The sequence below is a fragment of the Hibiscus syriacus genome, unplaced genomic scaffold (assembly GCF_006381635.1).
Source record: "Hibiscus syriacus cultivar Baekdansim isolate YM2019G1 unplaced genomic scaffold, ASM638163v2 tig00001478_pilon, whole genome shotgun sequence".
NCBI classification, from domain to species: Eukaryota; Viridiplantae; Streptophyta; class Magnoliopsida; order Malvales; family Malvaceae; genus Hibiscus; species Hibiscus syriacus.
The window spans coordinates 1,866,258-1,882,959 of record NW_024061874.1 but is presented as its reverse complement, the minus strand read 5'-3'; the positions used below and the strand labels follow the sequence as shown (position 1 = coordinate 1,882,959).

General features: G+C 36.7%; 1 protein-coding gene across 1 annotated transcript in view; it reads right to left on the bottom strand.

The window, feature by feature from the left end:
- Positions 1 to 1,473: 1,473 nt before the first annotated feature.
- The window catches only part of LOC120127296, a 70,519-nt gene continuing 55,290 nt past the window's right edge, over positions 1,474 to 16,702 (bottom strand). The window contains 19 exon segments of the mRNA XM_039145234.1: positions 1,474 to 1,741; positions 2,001 to 2,285; positions 2,395 to 2,553; positions 2,724 to 3,080; positions 3,649 to 3,870; positions 4,258 to 4,384; positions 4,482 to 4,624; positions 4,723 to 4,900; positions 5,468 to 5,998; positions 6,943 to 7,127; positions 7,222 to 7,374; positions 8,892 to 8,978; positions 9,122 to 9,295; positions 9,297 to 9,576; positions 10,058 to 10,134; positions 10,226 to 10,974; positions 11,021 to 11,102; positions 11,242 to 11,675; positions 11,678 to 11,749. Coding sequence (XP_039001165.1) covers positions 1,577 to 1,741; positions 2,001 to 2,285; positions 2,395 to 2,553; positions 2,724 to 3,080; positions 3,649 to 3,870; positions 4,258 to 4,384; positions 4,482 to 4,624; positions 4,723 to 4,900; positions 5,468 to 5,998; positions 6,943 to 7,127; positions 7,222 to 7,374; positions 8,892 to 8,978; positions 9,122 to 9,295; positions 9,297 to 9,576; positions 10,058 to 10,134; positions 10,226 to 10,974; positions 11,021 to 11,102; positions 11,242 to 11,675; positions 11,678 to 11,749 — 4,460 coding nt within the window. The 3' untranslated portion in view covers positions 1,474 to 1,576.

Below are 16,702 nucleotides of genomic sequence, written 5' to 3'. Positions count from 1 at the left end.
GTCGATCTCCACATGTTTTTGTTATGTCGTGATATACTAGATTCCTAACAATACTTACCACTTACTTACTGTCACTCTGAAGTTCAAAGTAGTTGCTATCACACATTTATAGTTCAGTTAAGAGCCTTTGTATCCAAACACCTTTATAGATCCCGAGTGTCATCTCCCGATATTCTGCTTCTACACTACTCCTGAAAACTTCTATCAATTAATTCTCTAGCCCAACTTGAATCTAACAAAATATTTATTGTTCTATCTTCATGTTTTTTGAAAATAAACCCATGTCTCGGTATCATCTTTAAATACCTCAAAATTTGATTTACAACCTCCAAATGTTCTTCTCTATGATCATTAATGTATTGGCTCACAATACAAACGAAGAATGTTATGTATGGCCTAGTTAGGGATAGATAGATGAGTTTACCAACTAACCTTTGATAATGCTATATGTTTATCGGATTCCCATCTTTCTTTAACTTCAGATTCACTTCCATGGGAATTTCCGATGGCTTGAAACCAGTCATCCCAGTCTTACATGGTAAGTCTAGAATGTACTTTCTTTAGTTTATGACAATCCCTTCTTTGGATCTCGCCACTTCCATGCCTAGAAAATATTTTAAGGCCCGTAAATCTTTAGTTTCGAATTCTTTTGCTAGTAAAGCTTTCAATTTCTCGATTCTATTAAGTCATCACCTGTGATGATGATATCATCAACGTAGACAATCAAGTTTGTTTTTTACTTGTCTGGAGCAATCTTTACAAATAAAATGTGATCAGATTGACATTGTTTATAACTATCTGTCATGATAAAGAACCAAAAAGGAGGCCATGAGAAGAGTTTACCACTGGTAGAAATTGAGAAGAAGAGATTGAAGAAGACAAGCAAGAATTGAAGAAGATGAAACTTGAAGATCAATGATGGATCGAGCTAAAATAATCGACCATGGATGAAGAACTAAGGATGAAAAGAGATTATGAAATTAAGGAGAAGACGACAAAGTAGCACCAAGAAAACGAGGGAATTTGGGAGAAAATTTTCGACCAAGAAGAGAGAAAAATGAGAGAAAATACAAAGTGTTTGGATGAATGAAATGAAAGATTAAAGTTAGTTTAAACTATTTGTTTAAAAGAAATTAATACGAATAAAATGAGAGATACGATATATTTATATGATTTTTACTTGTTGGACTTGAAATATGCATTTTTGGTTTATTTTTGTTCATGTTTATATCCCCGAAGATTTTTTTTGATAGAATGCGACTAACAAAATTTAACCGTGAGATCTGGAAGTTTAAGAGGTTACAATCAACATAAAAAAATACATACGAACAAGTGCCAAGCTAAGCCTTGACATTTTTTTTGAGTCGTTACCCATTTTGGGCATTTGCGTCATCATTCCCCGTGGATTTTGAACAAATAATGTGATATTTACCATGAGAAGCTTTCTATAAAGAGAATTGAATTTCATTAATACTGAGGCAGAGTAATCATCCCATATTATCCAAAAACCATTTTCTTTGAATGTCATTTAAGCAAAATTTGTAGCACTCAGCTGGTGCTCATTCGCTTCAACATCTCACTCCCAAAATAAGCTGTTGTTGCTGCCGCCAAAAGTTGGTCTCGTGGGACTAGATACCTGTTGTGAAGACCAGGTGGAACCCACTTCCTTTGCATTCACTTCAACTGCATTGCTTTCGCTTACTGGTGAATAAGGTTTAGTCACTTTCTTCTTCACCAGTTCCTGATTCATTCAAACAAGATTTCATTACCAAAAAACCTTAAATCTTAACAGGGATGACCCAAGGCCATGCTTAGATATACTCCCACCTATGTTGTACCCATTTAAAGTTTTCAACATCTATGTCTATATTATATTATGTTTCAAACTCTGAAAGCATTACTTGAAAATAGAAAAACAATGTCACATTATGAAAAATACAGTGTGACGGCCTATGGTCTATATAATCCTGATAGATAAATAAAATCATCTTGAAACCAACCTTTGAAGAGTTCTGTCCATATGTAATCATTGCTCTTTCGATTGAAGAGTAAACTTGAAGAGCCTGATCAGTATCTCGGGTGCACTTTATGATACGAACTTGTTCTTTTGCATCTGTTGGTCCAGTCTTTAGATAGAGTATGAGTTGTGAAGGTGGAGCTTTGAAGTGGTCTTTCTTTCCCTGAGTCAACTCCATTGTTGCCAGATCATCCCACGGTACATCCCACAATACTGAACACGGATCCCTCATCGGGTTGAATTTCCTCTGAGTTATACTAGAGTTTTGCTGAAAAAGACAAGATAGAGTGTTATCCGTTAGTTTGATCTACAAAGAAACAATAACAATAAAAAGGCACCAGACAACCACAAAATATTTCCAACGTTATTCAACCTACTTGCAACAATATCACTCTTCGATGAGTAACTATAGTAATTTTTCCCTTTGGTAGCATGAAATGATCTTCATATGCATCTGATAATGCAAATTTTCCCCGTACTTTGAATAGATCAACCTGGCCCAAGAAAGAAGTTGACTGCGCCAATTGCAATATTACCTTCAAGATGAACCAGCAAGTTAAAAGAGTTGTACTCAACATAAGCAGGTTAAGTACAAAACTGCAACAGAAAATGTGTGGCCAACATAGACTAGAAAATGGGTCCTTTTCCACTTAATGTACTTAGAGCCAACCATTCCCCTCAGATGAGGATACAAAAACTAAAGTACCTGTCCTCGTGCTTTATACTCATCATATGGTTCAAGCAAATTATCACCACCAACTACACGAGGCAACCTCCTGCGGAGGAGTTGGTCATCTGAAGCTATAGCAGATGCTATCTTCATTCTCATAGCATTTGCACCTTCAGTAGTTTTTGACAAAAGATCCAGAACCCCACTCACAGGCTGTGCAGCTACACCTATTATGCCTTTTCCAACACCCTGAACGAAGCCTTCAACGCCCGCAGATTTTGCACCTTCAATAGGCTTTGTTAATATTCCAGTAACTCCTCTAAACAGGCCTTTTGCTAGTGCTCCACCCCCTTCTCTGATGACACCACCTAAGTCATCTACACCCTTGCTCTCCTGCCAGAAAAAATCAAATTGAAAAGAAAAAGTGAATATTCCTGGATGGTTAGCTCATAAGTCATACCTGCACAGAACCAGACAAGTATTACCCAAGAAGTGGCCCATCTGATAAGTATCGACTTTAATGCACAGTAGTATAACATGTATGCAACAGCACTACAGCAGCATGGGTAGGAAGAGGAAAAAAAAACAGATTTAACACTTAGCCGATTAGATGATCATATTGCTTTAGGGAGAAATCTACAAGAGGGTGTTACCCCATTCAGAATTCACTTGTTCGCCTTGAATCAAAGCATATTAGCAAGATATAGTATAATCTCTTTTGACAGTTATTATACAGGTTGTGCGCATCTTTCAGGGTTAAGGGTTATTACACACACCTTCATGTAGATCAAGCACCAAAGAAGCAAACAAGGAACATAATAACTTTATACAGTTATTTGCAGACACATGATAAACATAAACGAGCAAGAGAATATTCTGCAAATAATTACAGCAGAACAGACAAAGAGTACAAGCTTGAAAAATGAATGCTTAGTAATCCAAATTTGGGTTTGTGACATACCTGTCTCTGTCGGCCTTCAATGAATTTCTTATCCATTGATAAAGCAGCCACTCCTTTACTCATATGACCAAGAGCACTACTTGCATTGCCCAATACATCAAGGCCTGAGAGCAACTGAAGTGGTTGACCAAGAAGATCCTTTTTGATGTTTGCAATTGCATTACTAATCATAGTACTCTGCCTCATGCACACATTCTCATGAAATCTTTGATTTATCTTGACCTGTTTATTCAACAGTTGGTATCACAATGAGCATAACCAACCATGAATAGCTCATGAAAATTTAGAAAATCTTGAGACATGCATGGCTCAAAGAGTTGCCAGATACTTCATCCATAGAATGGTACTTAACTAACTGGAACACATTTATTAATAGTCACAGTTCAGTCTTACACAGCCAAACACTTGCATTTACCAAAACAAGTTCCATCAACCTATTAACTGCAACTTCGAGATAAGCATTTGGAGGTCATGATACAGCATGTAATTTTTTAGCTTCCATATACCAACATAAGTGGCTTTTCAGAACCATCCAGAGAATTGAAGGTCAAACTATTGAAAGATCTACAAATGAGGAAAAATAAGAAGGGGATTAAATGTAAAACTTACAGTCATATTCTCTGTGTTCCCTAGTGCAGTCATTAGGGATTCCCAGAAACCAAGTACTCCCCTAGGCCGTTGACTAGGCGACATAGTCATTGACACTTTTAGTCGAACTTCTGAGATGTTGAGAACCCTGCATTTCCAGTAAAATACAGGTGATAAGTACCAAGCAATCAAATTCCGAGAAAAGCACATTATTTAATATATAAATTGTAGAAAACTTCACATACCCAATTTGAATGATTGGATCAACTGACACGGCTGTAGCTTGTGTATCCTTTAATCTACCAAAATTGACTTGCTGTATCATCTCATGTATGCGCCATATTATAGGTTCATGAATGTTTATAAAAAATGCAGAATTATCAGGCCCCTGGTCATAAGCCAATCAAAATTAATGACTATAGAAGTGACTGATATGGGAAAAAGATAATAAACTCTGCTCATGATGTTGAGATTTACCATGTTCACATCGAAACCGATATATGGATAGACACATAGATCCAGTGATCCATTTGTCTGCAGAGTCACAGAAATTTTCATGACATAATCAGTCTCCTGCCCAATTTTCTGTGGCCTGAAGAGAACTGGTGTTGGAGTTAATGGCAATTGGTTATCCATTTGAATACCTCTCATTCTTAATTTGAACCTGAAATATCCACACAACAATCACAAATAATTAGACAACAAAGGTATGGAGACTGATTATATCATGAACTAAGTTTTTGACTAAAAAATTCAGAGCCTTCTTTGAGGTGCGAAAGGACAAAAAAAGGTATGGAACCCCCCTATTATCATTTAATATACAAGAGCGAGTTTAGAACTTTTTACACTCTACTTGCAAATACAAAGAATTTATGCATAAGAAAGACAACTGTATAACATATACACAAGTTTACTTGCAATAAGCAAACATATATCAACTGAACTTAACAAGGAAAATCCATAATGAGTTGATACATACAATTTATAACTTGAAATATAACTCCCAACAAAAGCAGGGCATCATTAAATAAATGGTACACGCTAATCGAATGAATAAAACTAAGGTTAAATTTTTACATATGACATGCATGAATGGCTCAAACAAAACATTTACAGTTATTTATTTATTTATTTTCTGGGAGCAATTTTTTGTGGGGCAAGAAAATTTTTATAGTGTCAACATAAATCTTGCTGTATTGTGGCATTGCAGAACCTATTAAAGCAGACATACCTGCTACAACCAGATCCCAAGCCAGTTGAATATGCCAAATGAAGATTTTGCACTGACAGGTATAATAACTCCTCAGGTGTATGATCAACAATGGACACACCAAGCTCAGCAAGCTCGAAAATGAAATGGAACTCACATTCTGATGTAGAATGCAGTTCATGAGACCCCTTTCTAGAGAAATCTGATAACGAGGCCGGAATCCTTCGGTCAGTGATTGCTGAAGGCTCACTTTCAGGCATCCAATCACTGATCTTAACAACATTTATTTTTTCTTCTTTTAGGATGGTAACCCGTAAAGCTCTAGCAGTGCCTGTAACATCAACTGGCAGATGGTCGGAAATCTCATCAATGTTGTAATTTTTTGAACTTGATGGGTCAGTCCCGTCTGCAAGGATTTCCAACAAATGCTGTCGACCAAGATCTTCCCATAAGAAAGAAACAGCAGTGTTGGGAAGAAGAAAGTGCCATGAATCACTGGTACCATCCACTTGCCGGCAGCGAATTGGTAAAAAGATGGAACGGTTTTCAACCCTGTTCCCAGACAATAATATTAGAAATGAACATAAGAAAAACACAAAAGAGAATTGGAGAAAGAGGATTATGTGTGTTGAACACAAAAAATCTGACCCGAGCTCTGATCCAACCCCATTTGACTCTAATAGTCAAGACCTAAACTTGAACAAAATATGTTAGAGGTGAATGTACCTAAATAATCCAGAACTTCAATTGACCTTAACTTTTATTCTTTTCTCTTTTTAAACAAGAACTTAAGAAGTAATATACGTAAAGTGGGTTATTCCACATTTATTTAGTCTTGGGTTGCTTGTGATCTTATATTCAAGTTGATCATCTTCACTTATTGTTAATTGGTTTTAAGTTGAATATTTAACAAGATATCAGAGCCAAAGTGTTCCGTTCTTACTACCTATTACCTCATGTGAGGTCATCCACATGTATGGCATTGTTAAACTACATGTGACGGGGGTGTTAAATAGTGTTATCCCACATCTATTAACTCTTGAGATTTCTATTAACCCATCTGTGGTTCACGTGTAGCCCTAAGACTACACATAAGGGGAAGTGCTAAGGTGGTGTGATGCCACCAGTGACCAGCCACATCTGTAAAGTAATAGGGTTCTTGTGGTCGTATATTAAAGTTTGGCACACCTGTTGATTCTAGGTTGAGATGCTTAACATAATTATCTTAAAAGGTTTACAACACAAAACTAGGCAATGTGTCAAAAATGACCATAAATCAAGATGACAATACCATAAACAAATCTCAAAATGACTTAACTTGAACTACAACCAACCAGAACCCAACTCGACCACAAAATTGTCACCCTTGTATGCTTGGAAAACAAGAAGTAAATGAAAGAGAAGAAAAGGAAAAACAATCCCCCCTAGTCCATCAACTATTCAGTAAGTATTCAAGAAGTTTTAAATGTATATATAGCATATGTGTATCATGTAACCTGTAAGGACTTGATGAGGAATTAGGGCGAAAGATAACTTCGTATCGTGAGCTTTTTGTTCCACTTCTAACTTCAACCTTAAAAAATAACTGATCCCTGCCATTGTCCTTTTTCAAAGAGATACGCATCAAACCTTCACTGGAGACACTAAAAGGTGTGCTCCAGTTGTATCCATCGACACGCAACTGGAAAAAAAAAAGGTCTTCCATTTAGTTAGATAATAATAACAAATATATGCAGGAATATACTGAAACATTGGTATGACTGATTTACACCAACCTTCAATAACTCAAGCTTAGAACTCCACCATTGAAAGGGTTTTGGAGAATCAGTGGGATGGATCCATTCCACAGTATGACAATCACACTGCTGCAGGCAAAGGCTTAAACCAATCCTGTTGACAAACAGCATGTATGGCTGAATATGAATGACCTGAACATAAGCCATTTTTAGTAGTTATTCAACAAAGAAAATATCTATAAATAAATATTGATAAACTATTTTCCAAGCTGTTTCAAAACCTAAATCATTATAACATCTTTTATACACTGATTCAATACTAGTAGTACCAAAAATTTATTCTGATCAGTTGTCAAATATATTCTGATTTGTCAGTTTGTGTTCAGTTAGTTATTCAGAGCTTGTAATGATTAATTATGAATTTATGATATATTTGGATAGTAATAGCTAATATAGTTGTAAGTTGTAACTTCAGGAGGGAAACAGCGTAGATCAGGCCAACTAATGATGTCTTACAAAACATATATTACTAAGATGATCAACAGTTAAGAACACAGTTTGAACCAGATTTGTCATGTCAGAAATTGCCAACACAAGGACAAATCAGCAATACATAAGGAAAGAACTGTTTCTGAGATCAAGGTTGCAATGATCTTAATGCATACTGGCAGTTATATCTATGCCAGAAGAGGGAAAATTAAAGTATAGCCTATGAAATTTCAACTAAGCGTGAAACAAAGTGAAGGTCAAAGTTTATTTTTTATTTTTTGATAGAAGTTGGAAGTCTCATTAAAAACTCCCTTCGTATTCGTTCACATACTAAGAAGTATGTTAACGAACATTGGAAGGAAGAAAAGAGTACCTCAAAGTTTATTAATAATAATACCCAATACAAAAGATAACACGGAATAACCTCCTATGGTGATATTCACCATTACAACAAACACCTTAAGCTCATAAAACCTCATCCAAAGTCACAATCGAATCACCTTATTTCTAAATACACCTCCAGCAATAGAATTAAAACAACGCAACAGAACATAATACAAAAGGGACGCAACACCTGCAACCATATAAACTAAATCAAAACACAATTAGAGAGACGAGATCTAATGAGATTCGTCTACTTCAGGAGTCCAAGAGTTTTGCTTGAAAGAAGGCTCTATCTCATGCACCATGATCTTGAAGGTCAAAGTTTATAAGAATCGTTACATTTTCCACAAGAAGAAACACTATTACTGGAGTAATTGGTAGAGAGAGAGAAGAAGAAGAATAAGCCCAATGATGAAAACAATGTGTAAGAAACAACAGAACAAAACTACGAGGCTTATTACCAGATGATGGAACCACAATAAAACATCTTTTATCAACAATCTTTTAAAGAATAGTTTTCTACCTTCGTTCTGTCTGAAGTCATGTTCACTAGAGCTGAAAGCTTATAGTACGACTCATCTGAACTGTTGCTTGAAAGAAGGCTCTATCTCATGCACCATGATCTTGAAGGTCAAAGTTTATAAGAATCGTTACATTTTCCACAAGAAGAACACTATTATGGAGTAATTGGTAGAGAGAGAGAAGAAGAAGAATAAGCCCAATGATGAAAACAATGTGTAAAAAACAACAGAACAAAACTACGAGGCTTATTACCAGATGATGGAACCACAATAAAACATCTTTTATCAACAATCTTTTAAAGAATAGTTTTCTACCTTCGTTCTGTCTGAAGTCATGTTCACTAGAGCTGAAAGCTTATAGTACGACTCATCTGAACTGAATGCTTTTACAGCAACACGTTCCTGGAATAGAAGTTACATGTCAGTTAGCAACCAAATGTCTGAAACACCACCAAACAGTAAATCAGAAGCATTTTACCTCTCCACCAAACATTATACCACAAAAGAGAAAATGGAAACAAGTCATATGTATGCACTTGGCCTACCTCCTTTTCAAGCTCAAGAAGAGAAATGCCAGGACTGTAAATTTCAGAATCATGAATAGCCACAGAAATGCCAACCCGTTGGGACACACATGTATCCTTTTGTGATGGAAACAGCATAACACCACTACGACCAGCCGAGTCTTGTGGGGAAAGCATACTAGCTACTGGACTGGTTGTCCTCGATAGCTTCAAGAACTTGGATGTTTCTCTTCAGACCAGAGTTTCTCCTTTCCATTGAGTGAGAAGTGGTCCGCAAAACCGTTCTTGCAGATTTAACTGCTCTAGAGAGTGAGCGTGAATCAGTGTCTGCAGTATCTGAACCTTCAATTTCTACCACTTGATAAGCTAGAGGCAGAGATGAATCATTGATGATCCAATATGGAACAAAAAACCTTAATGTTTTTGGTGCAGCATTGGTTCCCCCCATATCACTTTCAATACTCACACGCAATCTCCTGTAAAACCATGTGATAAGATCATGGAATGCATAAGCCAGAGTTTTGGTTTTTTTTTAAACACAAAAAAAACCCTTAAAAGAATGACAATCTAGTACCAATTATCCCTTTATTGTGAAAGTCTCATCAAAGTTACTTTTCTCAGCAAATAAATTCGAGCATATATGATCAAGAATCATGTACTATTTCCTTTCATGAATCCTATGCATCATTTCTGTTAAAAGATATAGAGAACAGTTTAATCAACTTTGCACTATTCACTAGGTTTCTGTACACTTTGAACTAACCATTATCAAGGAGCCACATGAGAGAAAAAATGTATAGTTTCTTTCCATTTCTTTTCTAAGTAACAAACGCAGAAAAAAAAACAATTTGTGCAGTATCCTCCCATACTGACAAATCAATAAGAGATGAAGGAAAAGTTTTAGATGTGGCCACCCATGAAGAGGGGAAAAAAAAGGGGAGGGGAAGAAGCCACAACCTTTTACTTCGCTGGTGGAACATCCAGAAAGATGAAATGTGAGCACCAGAAGAAAGATCCAGAACAAGAACTGGGTCCTGCAAGTATTAGTGCATTCACCACAAAGCTTTAATTGGCTCATAGATGAGGGGAATAAATACACTATCAGATTAAAGTAAAACTCGTTACCTTTTCCAAAATCCAACCACCCTGTACACGAAATGTAAGATATACAGGTCTTCGAATGTCCACTGAATATATATGAGCACTACTGCGTGAAAATATCATACCGTGATCTCGCTCAATATAGTTCCCTTCTTTTTCTTTTTCCCATACTGTGAATGCAGCAGGACAGGACAGTCGATTTTCCAACTTCAAAGGAGAATTAACAGATATCTTCCAATCATAAACAGGTTGATTGAGCTCTGTCTGAAGGACCGATGCATCTGCACCTACACTGAGCCATATTTGTCTACTAACTACAGTAGGAGAACAACAAAGAAGTACATCCTTCTTCTCAAGTAGACTTAAGTTAAGAGCAAAATTGGCCATTTTACTTCCATGCGGAAAAGAGTTTTGTCTATATAGTGAACTCTGATCTAAGAAAGGCTGGTCCTTCTCACCAACAAAACTAGAATTGACAGCAGCAAAAATGGCACGGCCCCATGTGTATGTGGGCTGTGGATAATCAACATAAGGACGAATACGTAAACACTGATCAGATCCTTTAGATGTACTTCCCCATGGTAAAACAGTAGAAGACCCCGGGCTTATGATAAAGAAGTCACTCTTTGTGCAACTTTTTCCTTGCTCAGCAATTTGTTGTCTTTTTCGGATCCAACGCCTCCTGCGCACACCATGACCAGATTTAACATGCGACTTTGAAGAAGTTAGGGGCCATCTCAGACTTTGATAATCAGGACCATAAGCCCAGCCATCTTCATCAAAAAACGGGATTATAATCAGGACCATAAGCCCAGCCATCTTCATCAACAAAACGGGATTTATCGAGAGTCCATGTTGATATCCATTGCCAACCATTGGGGAGAGGAGGTTCAAAAAAGTCCTTCAAGATAAAGGTGAGATGAGAATATACATAATGTCAAAGCAGAATGGATAGGGATAGAAGGGACAATACAATTTGGAAGTTATGCAAGAAATAAATCCCAAGAATATGGAAACTATTAGTACACAGAATTACTAACCTTCGATGAATATGAGAAGTCTTTGGTGCTCCAGTGCGGATGATCATTGCCTTGAAAACTAGACCATTTACTACCCCAACCAGCATTTGGTTGATAGCGCTGATTCTCAAAGATTTCTTCTACCACTATGGTATGACTGATTGATCCTGAATCCTGAATCTTTGATTCATGACAAACTGAAACATCCAAATTAACATCAGAATCATTTACAACTGTTGCAAGACCCCTGAAAATAGCATGCTTCCTTCCATTTTTCATCATAACTTCCATTGCAATAAATTCTCTTTGTAATGATTTGGGAACTACCGACAATGAAAGCAATGAACGAATGCTCTCCCATGAACCGTCTTTCCCTAACCTAATCCAGAAACCAACATCCTTATGAGAAGCATCCTTGCTTTCTGCATCTCTTTGAAAATTTGCAGTTGTGCTCCTCTCGCTGAAGATACCTTCTTTAAAGTACTTGCACCACGTCCAACAGGTAAAGAAAGTGCACCAACAACTTCACCTGCTTTATTAAATTACAAGATGAAGAGACTACAGCGAACATGTAAATATTCAAGTTTGAGGAAGGAGAATGACCGAATATTTTGTATATAAAAATAAAATAATAAAACAACAATATAATAACCGTCAGAGATTAGTTTCCTTAATTGAATGATTTGTAAATATTTTATTTAATTAGGATTTGTAAATATAATAATTGTTCTTGTTGGATAGTATTTTTTGATCTTTTTTCCTCTTGAGAGAGTATGGTCGATACGAATGATTCAAGCAGTACTGAAACTGCTTAAGAAGACACCATGAATGAAAAGAGTCACTCCAATTTGATGAGTGACTTACAAAACATACAAGCCTCCTATAGGTTGAATGGTAAGAATTACCTTAAGTGGTTCCAATTGGTTCGAACTTTCCTCAAAGGAAGGGGTAAACTCAGTCATCTTCTTGGAACTGATCCTCAGGAAGGAGATCCCAAATTTGAAGCTTGGGATGAAAAAGATTCCTTAGTCATGACTTGGTTGTGGAATTCAATGGTGCCCGAAATCAGTGACACTTGCATGTTCCTCAGTACAGTCAAAGAGATATGGGAGGTTGTAAAACAAACCTAATCAAAAGTTAGAGATGCTGCCCAGATTTATGAAATCAGGAACAAGATTTCGGCCACCAAACAAGGAAGCAAATCCATTACAGAATATTCTAACCTACTGTAGAATCTCTGGCAGGAAATGGATCACTACCAATGCATTCAGATGAAATGCAATGAGGATGCAGCAACTCTAAAGAGGTTTGTCGAAAAATATAGAATTTATGATTTTCTTGCTGGACTGAATATAGAATTTGATGCAGTGAGAGTCCAAATTTTGGGGAAGGAAGATCTGCCCTCATTAAATGAAGTTTTTACTACCATTCGTGCTAAAGAAGGAAGAAGAGGAGTGATGGTGGTCGAAAACAACCAAGTTGAGAGCTCATCCTTGGTTACCAGAACTGTCTCTGAGAGGTCAACATGTTTGGAAAATATTGAAGATAGACCTGAAAAAACAAGGACAGTAAACAATACTTATTGCTAAAAGCCTCGTCACACCAAAGAGAAATGTTGGAGGCTACATGGGAAGCCTCCTTCAACGAATAGAAATTTCACGGAAAAAGAAGGCTCAACAAGGGGACAAAACAGAGCTTTTGCAACCAGACAAGTGGCTAAACAGTCAGATGAACAATCTGTTGAGTTCAACCGAGAAGAAGTAGAAAAGTTGAAAAATCTTCTGGAAGAGAAACCCTCCTCTACAGGTATATCCTCTTCCTCTTCTTAGAATTCTAATGCCTCCACCCACATATCTACCCTAAAGTCCTGGGTAATAGACTCAGGAGCCACTAATCATATGACCAATTCTTCTCTAAATTTCATCACCTATACACTCTGTCCTAGCAACAAGAAAATTACAGTTGCAAATGGTACTATGGTAACAGTTGCTGGCCAAGAAGATATTGCCATTAGTAAAACTCTTCTACTTAAAAATGTTCTACATGTGCCAAAGTTGTTTACTAGCCTTATCTCTATACCAAAACTTGTTAAAGATACTAACTGCAGTGTTCGGTTTCATCCAACACAATGTATTTTTTAGGAGCAAGAAACAAAGAGAACGATTGGGTGTGCTAGGGAAATAAAAGGCCTATACTACCTTGAGGTCCTTGGTGGATCAACTAGTGTTTTGAATACTCAGCCTTTTTCTTTTTTATCTAATTCTACAGCCAATAAAGACCAGATATGGCTACGTTATTTTCGCCTTGGTCACCCACCTTTTAGACTTCTAAAAACTATGTTTCCTTCTTTATGTAAAACCATAAATATTGATGAATTTCATTGTGAAGTTTGTGAACTTGCAAAGCATAAACGTTCCTCTTTTCTAGCAAGTAATAAAAGAACCAGTCATCCCTTCAATCTTATTCATAGTGATGTGGGGGGCCCTCTGCCACTCCAAACATAATTGGGGCTAGGTGGTTTGTATCTTTTATAGACGATTGCAACAGAGTTACTTGGATTTATCTTCTGAAACAAAAGTCAGATGATACCTCTACCTTTAAAACTTTTTACACTATGATTAAGACTCAGTTTGGGGCTGAAATTAATAAAGTCAGATCTGACAATGCTAGAGATTACTTTAATCAATTCCTATCTCTTTAATTCTTAGACAAATGTATTATACATGAGTCATCTTGTGTAAATACTCTACAACAAAATGGGGTAGAAGAAAGAAAGAATGGACACCTCCTTGCTATAACTAGAGCCCTTTTGTTTCAAACCAATGTCCCTAAAAAATATTGGGGGGTAGCTGCATTGATTGCTACTTCTCCGATAAACAAAATATCCTCTAAAATCCTTTAATCAAAAATTCCTCTTCAAATCATTGTCAAATTCTTTCCCAACTTCAGTCCATCTCTTCATCTACAACCAAGAGAATTCAGGTGTGTTGCTTTTGTTCACATCCACTCTCAAAACCGAGGTAAACTTGACCCAAGGGCTTTGAAATGCATATTCATTGGTTATTCCTCCTCTCAAAAAGGCTACAAGTGTTATCACCCACCAACCAGAAAATTTTATACTTCTATTGATGTTACTTTTTTTGAAAAGGATAATTATTTTATTGTTCCTTATCTTCAGGGGGGGATATCTTTTAGGGAAGATAAGGAAGCAGAAGCATACCTTTTTTTACAGTCCCTTCTTGATCAGCCTCTTATTACTCCTCCTACGGCAGAAATACATTCTGGTCAGCCATCTTCCCCTATTCCTACTTCATCTTCTCCTCAAACTCCTCAACCAGTCATTAACATATCACAACCCAATATTCAAGATACTACTTGTCCCCTAAGGACCTATTCAAGGAGGAAGACACCTATACAGATTCAATCATTCCCTTCTCCTGCTCCTACTCATATTCCTATACAGCTTGAGGTACATCCTGAAACTTCTTTTGAACATAATGATAAATGACAATGTCATATTTGCTTCTGAACATAATGACACTGCTTCTGATTTTGAATTTCCCATTGCCATTAGAAAAGGAAAAAGAACTTGCACCACTAAACATCCCTCCTATTTGTTTATGAGTTACAAAACCTTTCACCCATCCACAGAGCATTCCTTACTAGCCTGAATGATATCACTATTCCTAAAACAGCATTGGAGGCATTAGAAAATGAGAACTGGAAAAAGGCTATGAAAGAAAAAATCGAGGCACTAGAAAAAAAACTTGGGACTTAGTAAAGCTGCCAGAAGGAAAGAAAACAGTGGGATGCAAGTGAGTCATTACTGTAAAATACAAGTCAGATGGCTCTTTGGAAAGGTACAAAGCAAGATTGGTGGCAAATGGGCACTCTCAAACCTATGGGATTAACTATCTTGAAACATTTGCACTCGTTGCAAACATGAACACAATGAGAGTCCTACTTTCTTTATCAGCTATCCAGGTATGGAATCTGCAAAAGTGTACATGGATATTCCACCTGGATTTGCTTTGACTACTAGACAGAATGTTTGCAGATTAAGGAAAGCCCTATATGAACTAAAACAGTCCCCAAGAGCTTGGTTTGGGAGATTTACCAAAGTAATGTTGGGACAAGGCTTCAAACAGAGCCAAGGTGATCATACTTTGTTTGTGAAACACTCTTCTTCAGGGGGAGTAACTATACTATTGGTGTATATAGATGATATTATTGTTACAGTTAATGATTCAGAAAGAATTTATAACTTAAAGTGCCTTGTAAAAGAGTTTGAAGTGAAAGAACTTGAAAGGTTAAATTACTTTCTTGGTATTGAGGTGGCACACTCACAACAAGGGGTTTTTATATCTCAACAGAAGTATACTTCGGATTTGTTGAAGGAAACTGGAAAACTAGGATGTAAACCAACAACAACACCCATAGAAATCAATCACAAGCTTGGAGACTCAAAGGAGGGTGATATGGAAGAAATTCATTTCAGAGACTGGTGGGAAGACTCATCTATTTGTCACACACCAGACCAAACTTAGCATATGCTTTTGGGGTTGTGTGTTGATTCATCATGCACAACCCTAAGGAATCACACCTAAGGGTTGTAGTTCAAATCTTACAGTACTTGAAGGGCACACCAGGCAAAGGAATTATGTTCAAAAGAGAGGAGAAATTGACTCTAGAAGCATACAGAGATGCAGACTATGCAGGATCAATAGTTGATAGAAGATCAACCTCAGGCTACTGCACCTTTCATGGAGGACAGAATGTGGTGACTAGATCCAGTGCAGAAGTTGAGTTTCGAGCCATGGAACTGGGAATTTGTGAATTATTATGGCTGAAAATTATTTTAGAAGACTTAAAAGTGAAATGGGATAGACCAATGAAGCTATATTGTGATAACAAGTCTGCAATCAACATAGCTCGTAATCCAGTTCAACATGACAGAACAAAACATGTTGAAGTGGATAGACATTTCATAAAAGAGAAACTTGACAGTGGTTTAATCTGTACTCCCTATGTAACCACTGGAAATCAAGTTGCAGACATACTTACCAAGGGACTACCTGGTAAAGACTTTCAGAAGTTAACAGGCAAGCTGAGGATGGAAGACATCCATGCCCCAGCTAGGGAGGAGTGTCAGAGATTAGTTTCTTTAACTGAAGGATTTGTAAATATTTTATTTGATTAGGATCCCTTACTCTAAGAGTTTGTATTCTGTTACTAGAAGTTGTTTATTACCTAGTTTAGAAGTTACCTAAGATAGGCCCTAGGTTTGTGTATTTATTTGTAAGTTTTTTCACTGTCGAATAATAAGAAAAATAGTCTTTTCGACAATAACTCTAGAAGAATATTAGTCACTTAGAAAGATTTCGAGACAAAACTAAATTTGAAAATAACATATTAATACATAGAAGAAAACAAACAAAGAGTAGAAACAAGTGAGCCACACTGTAATGAATAGAAAAACAAA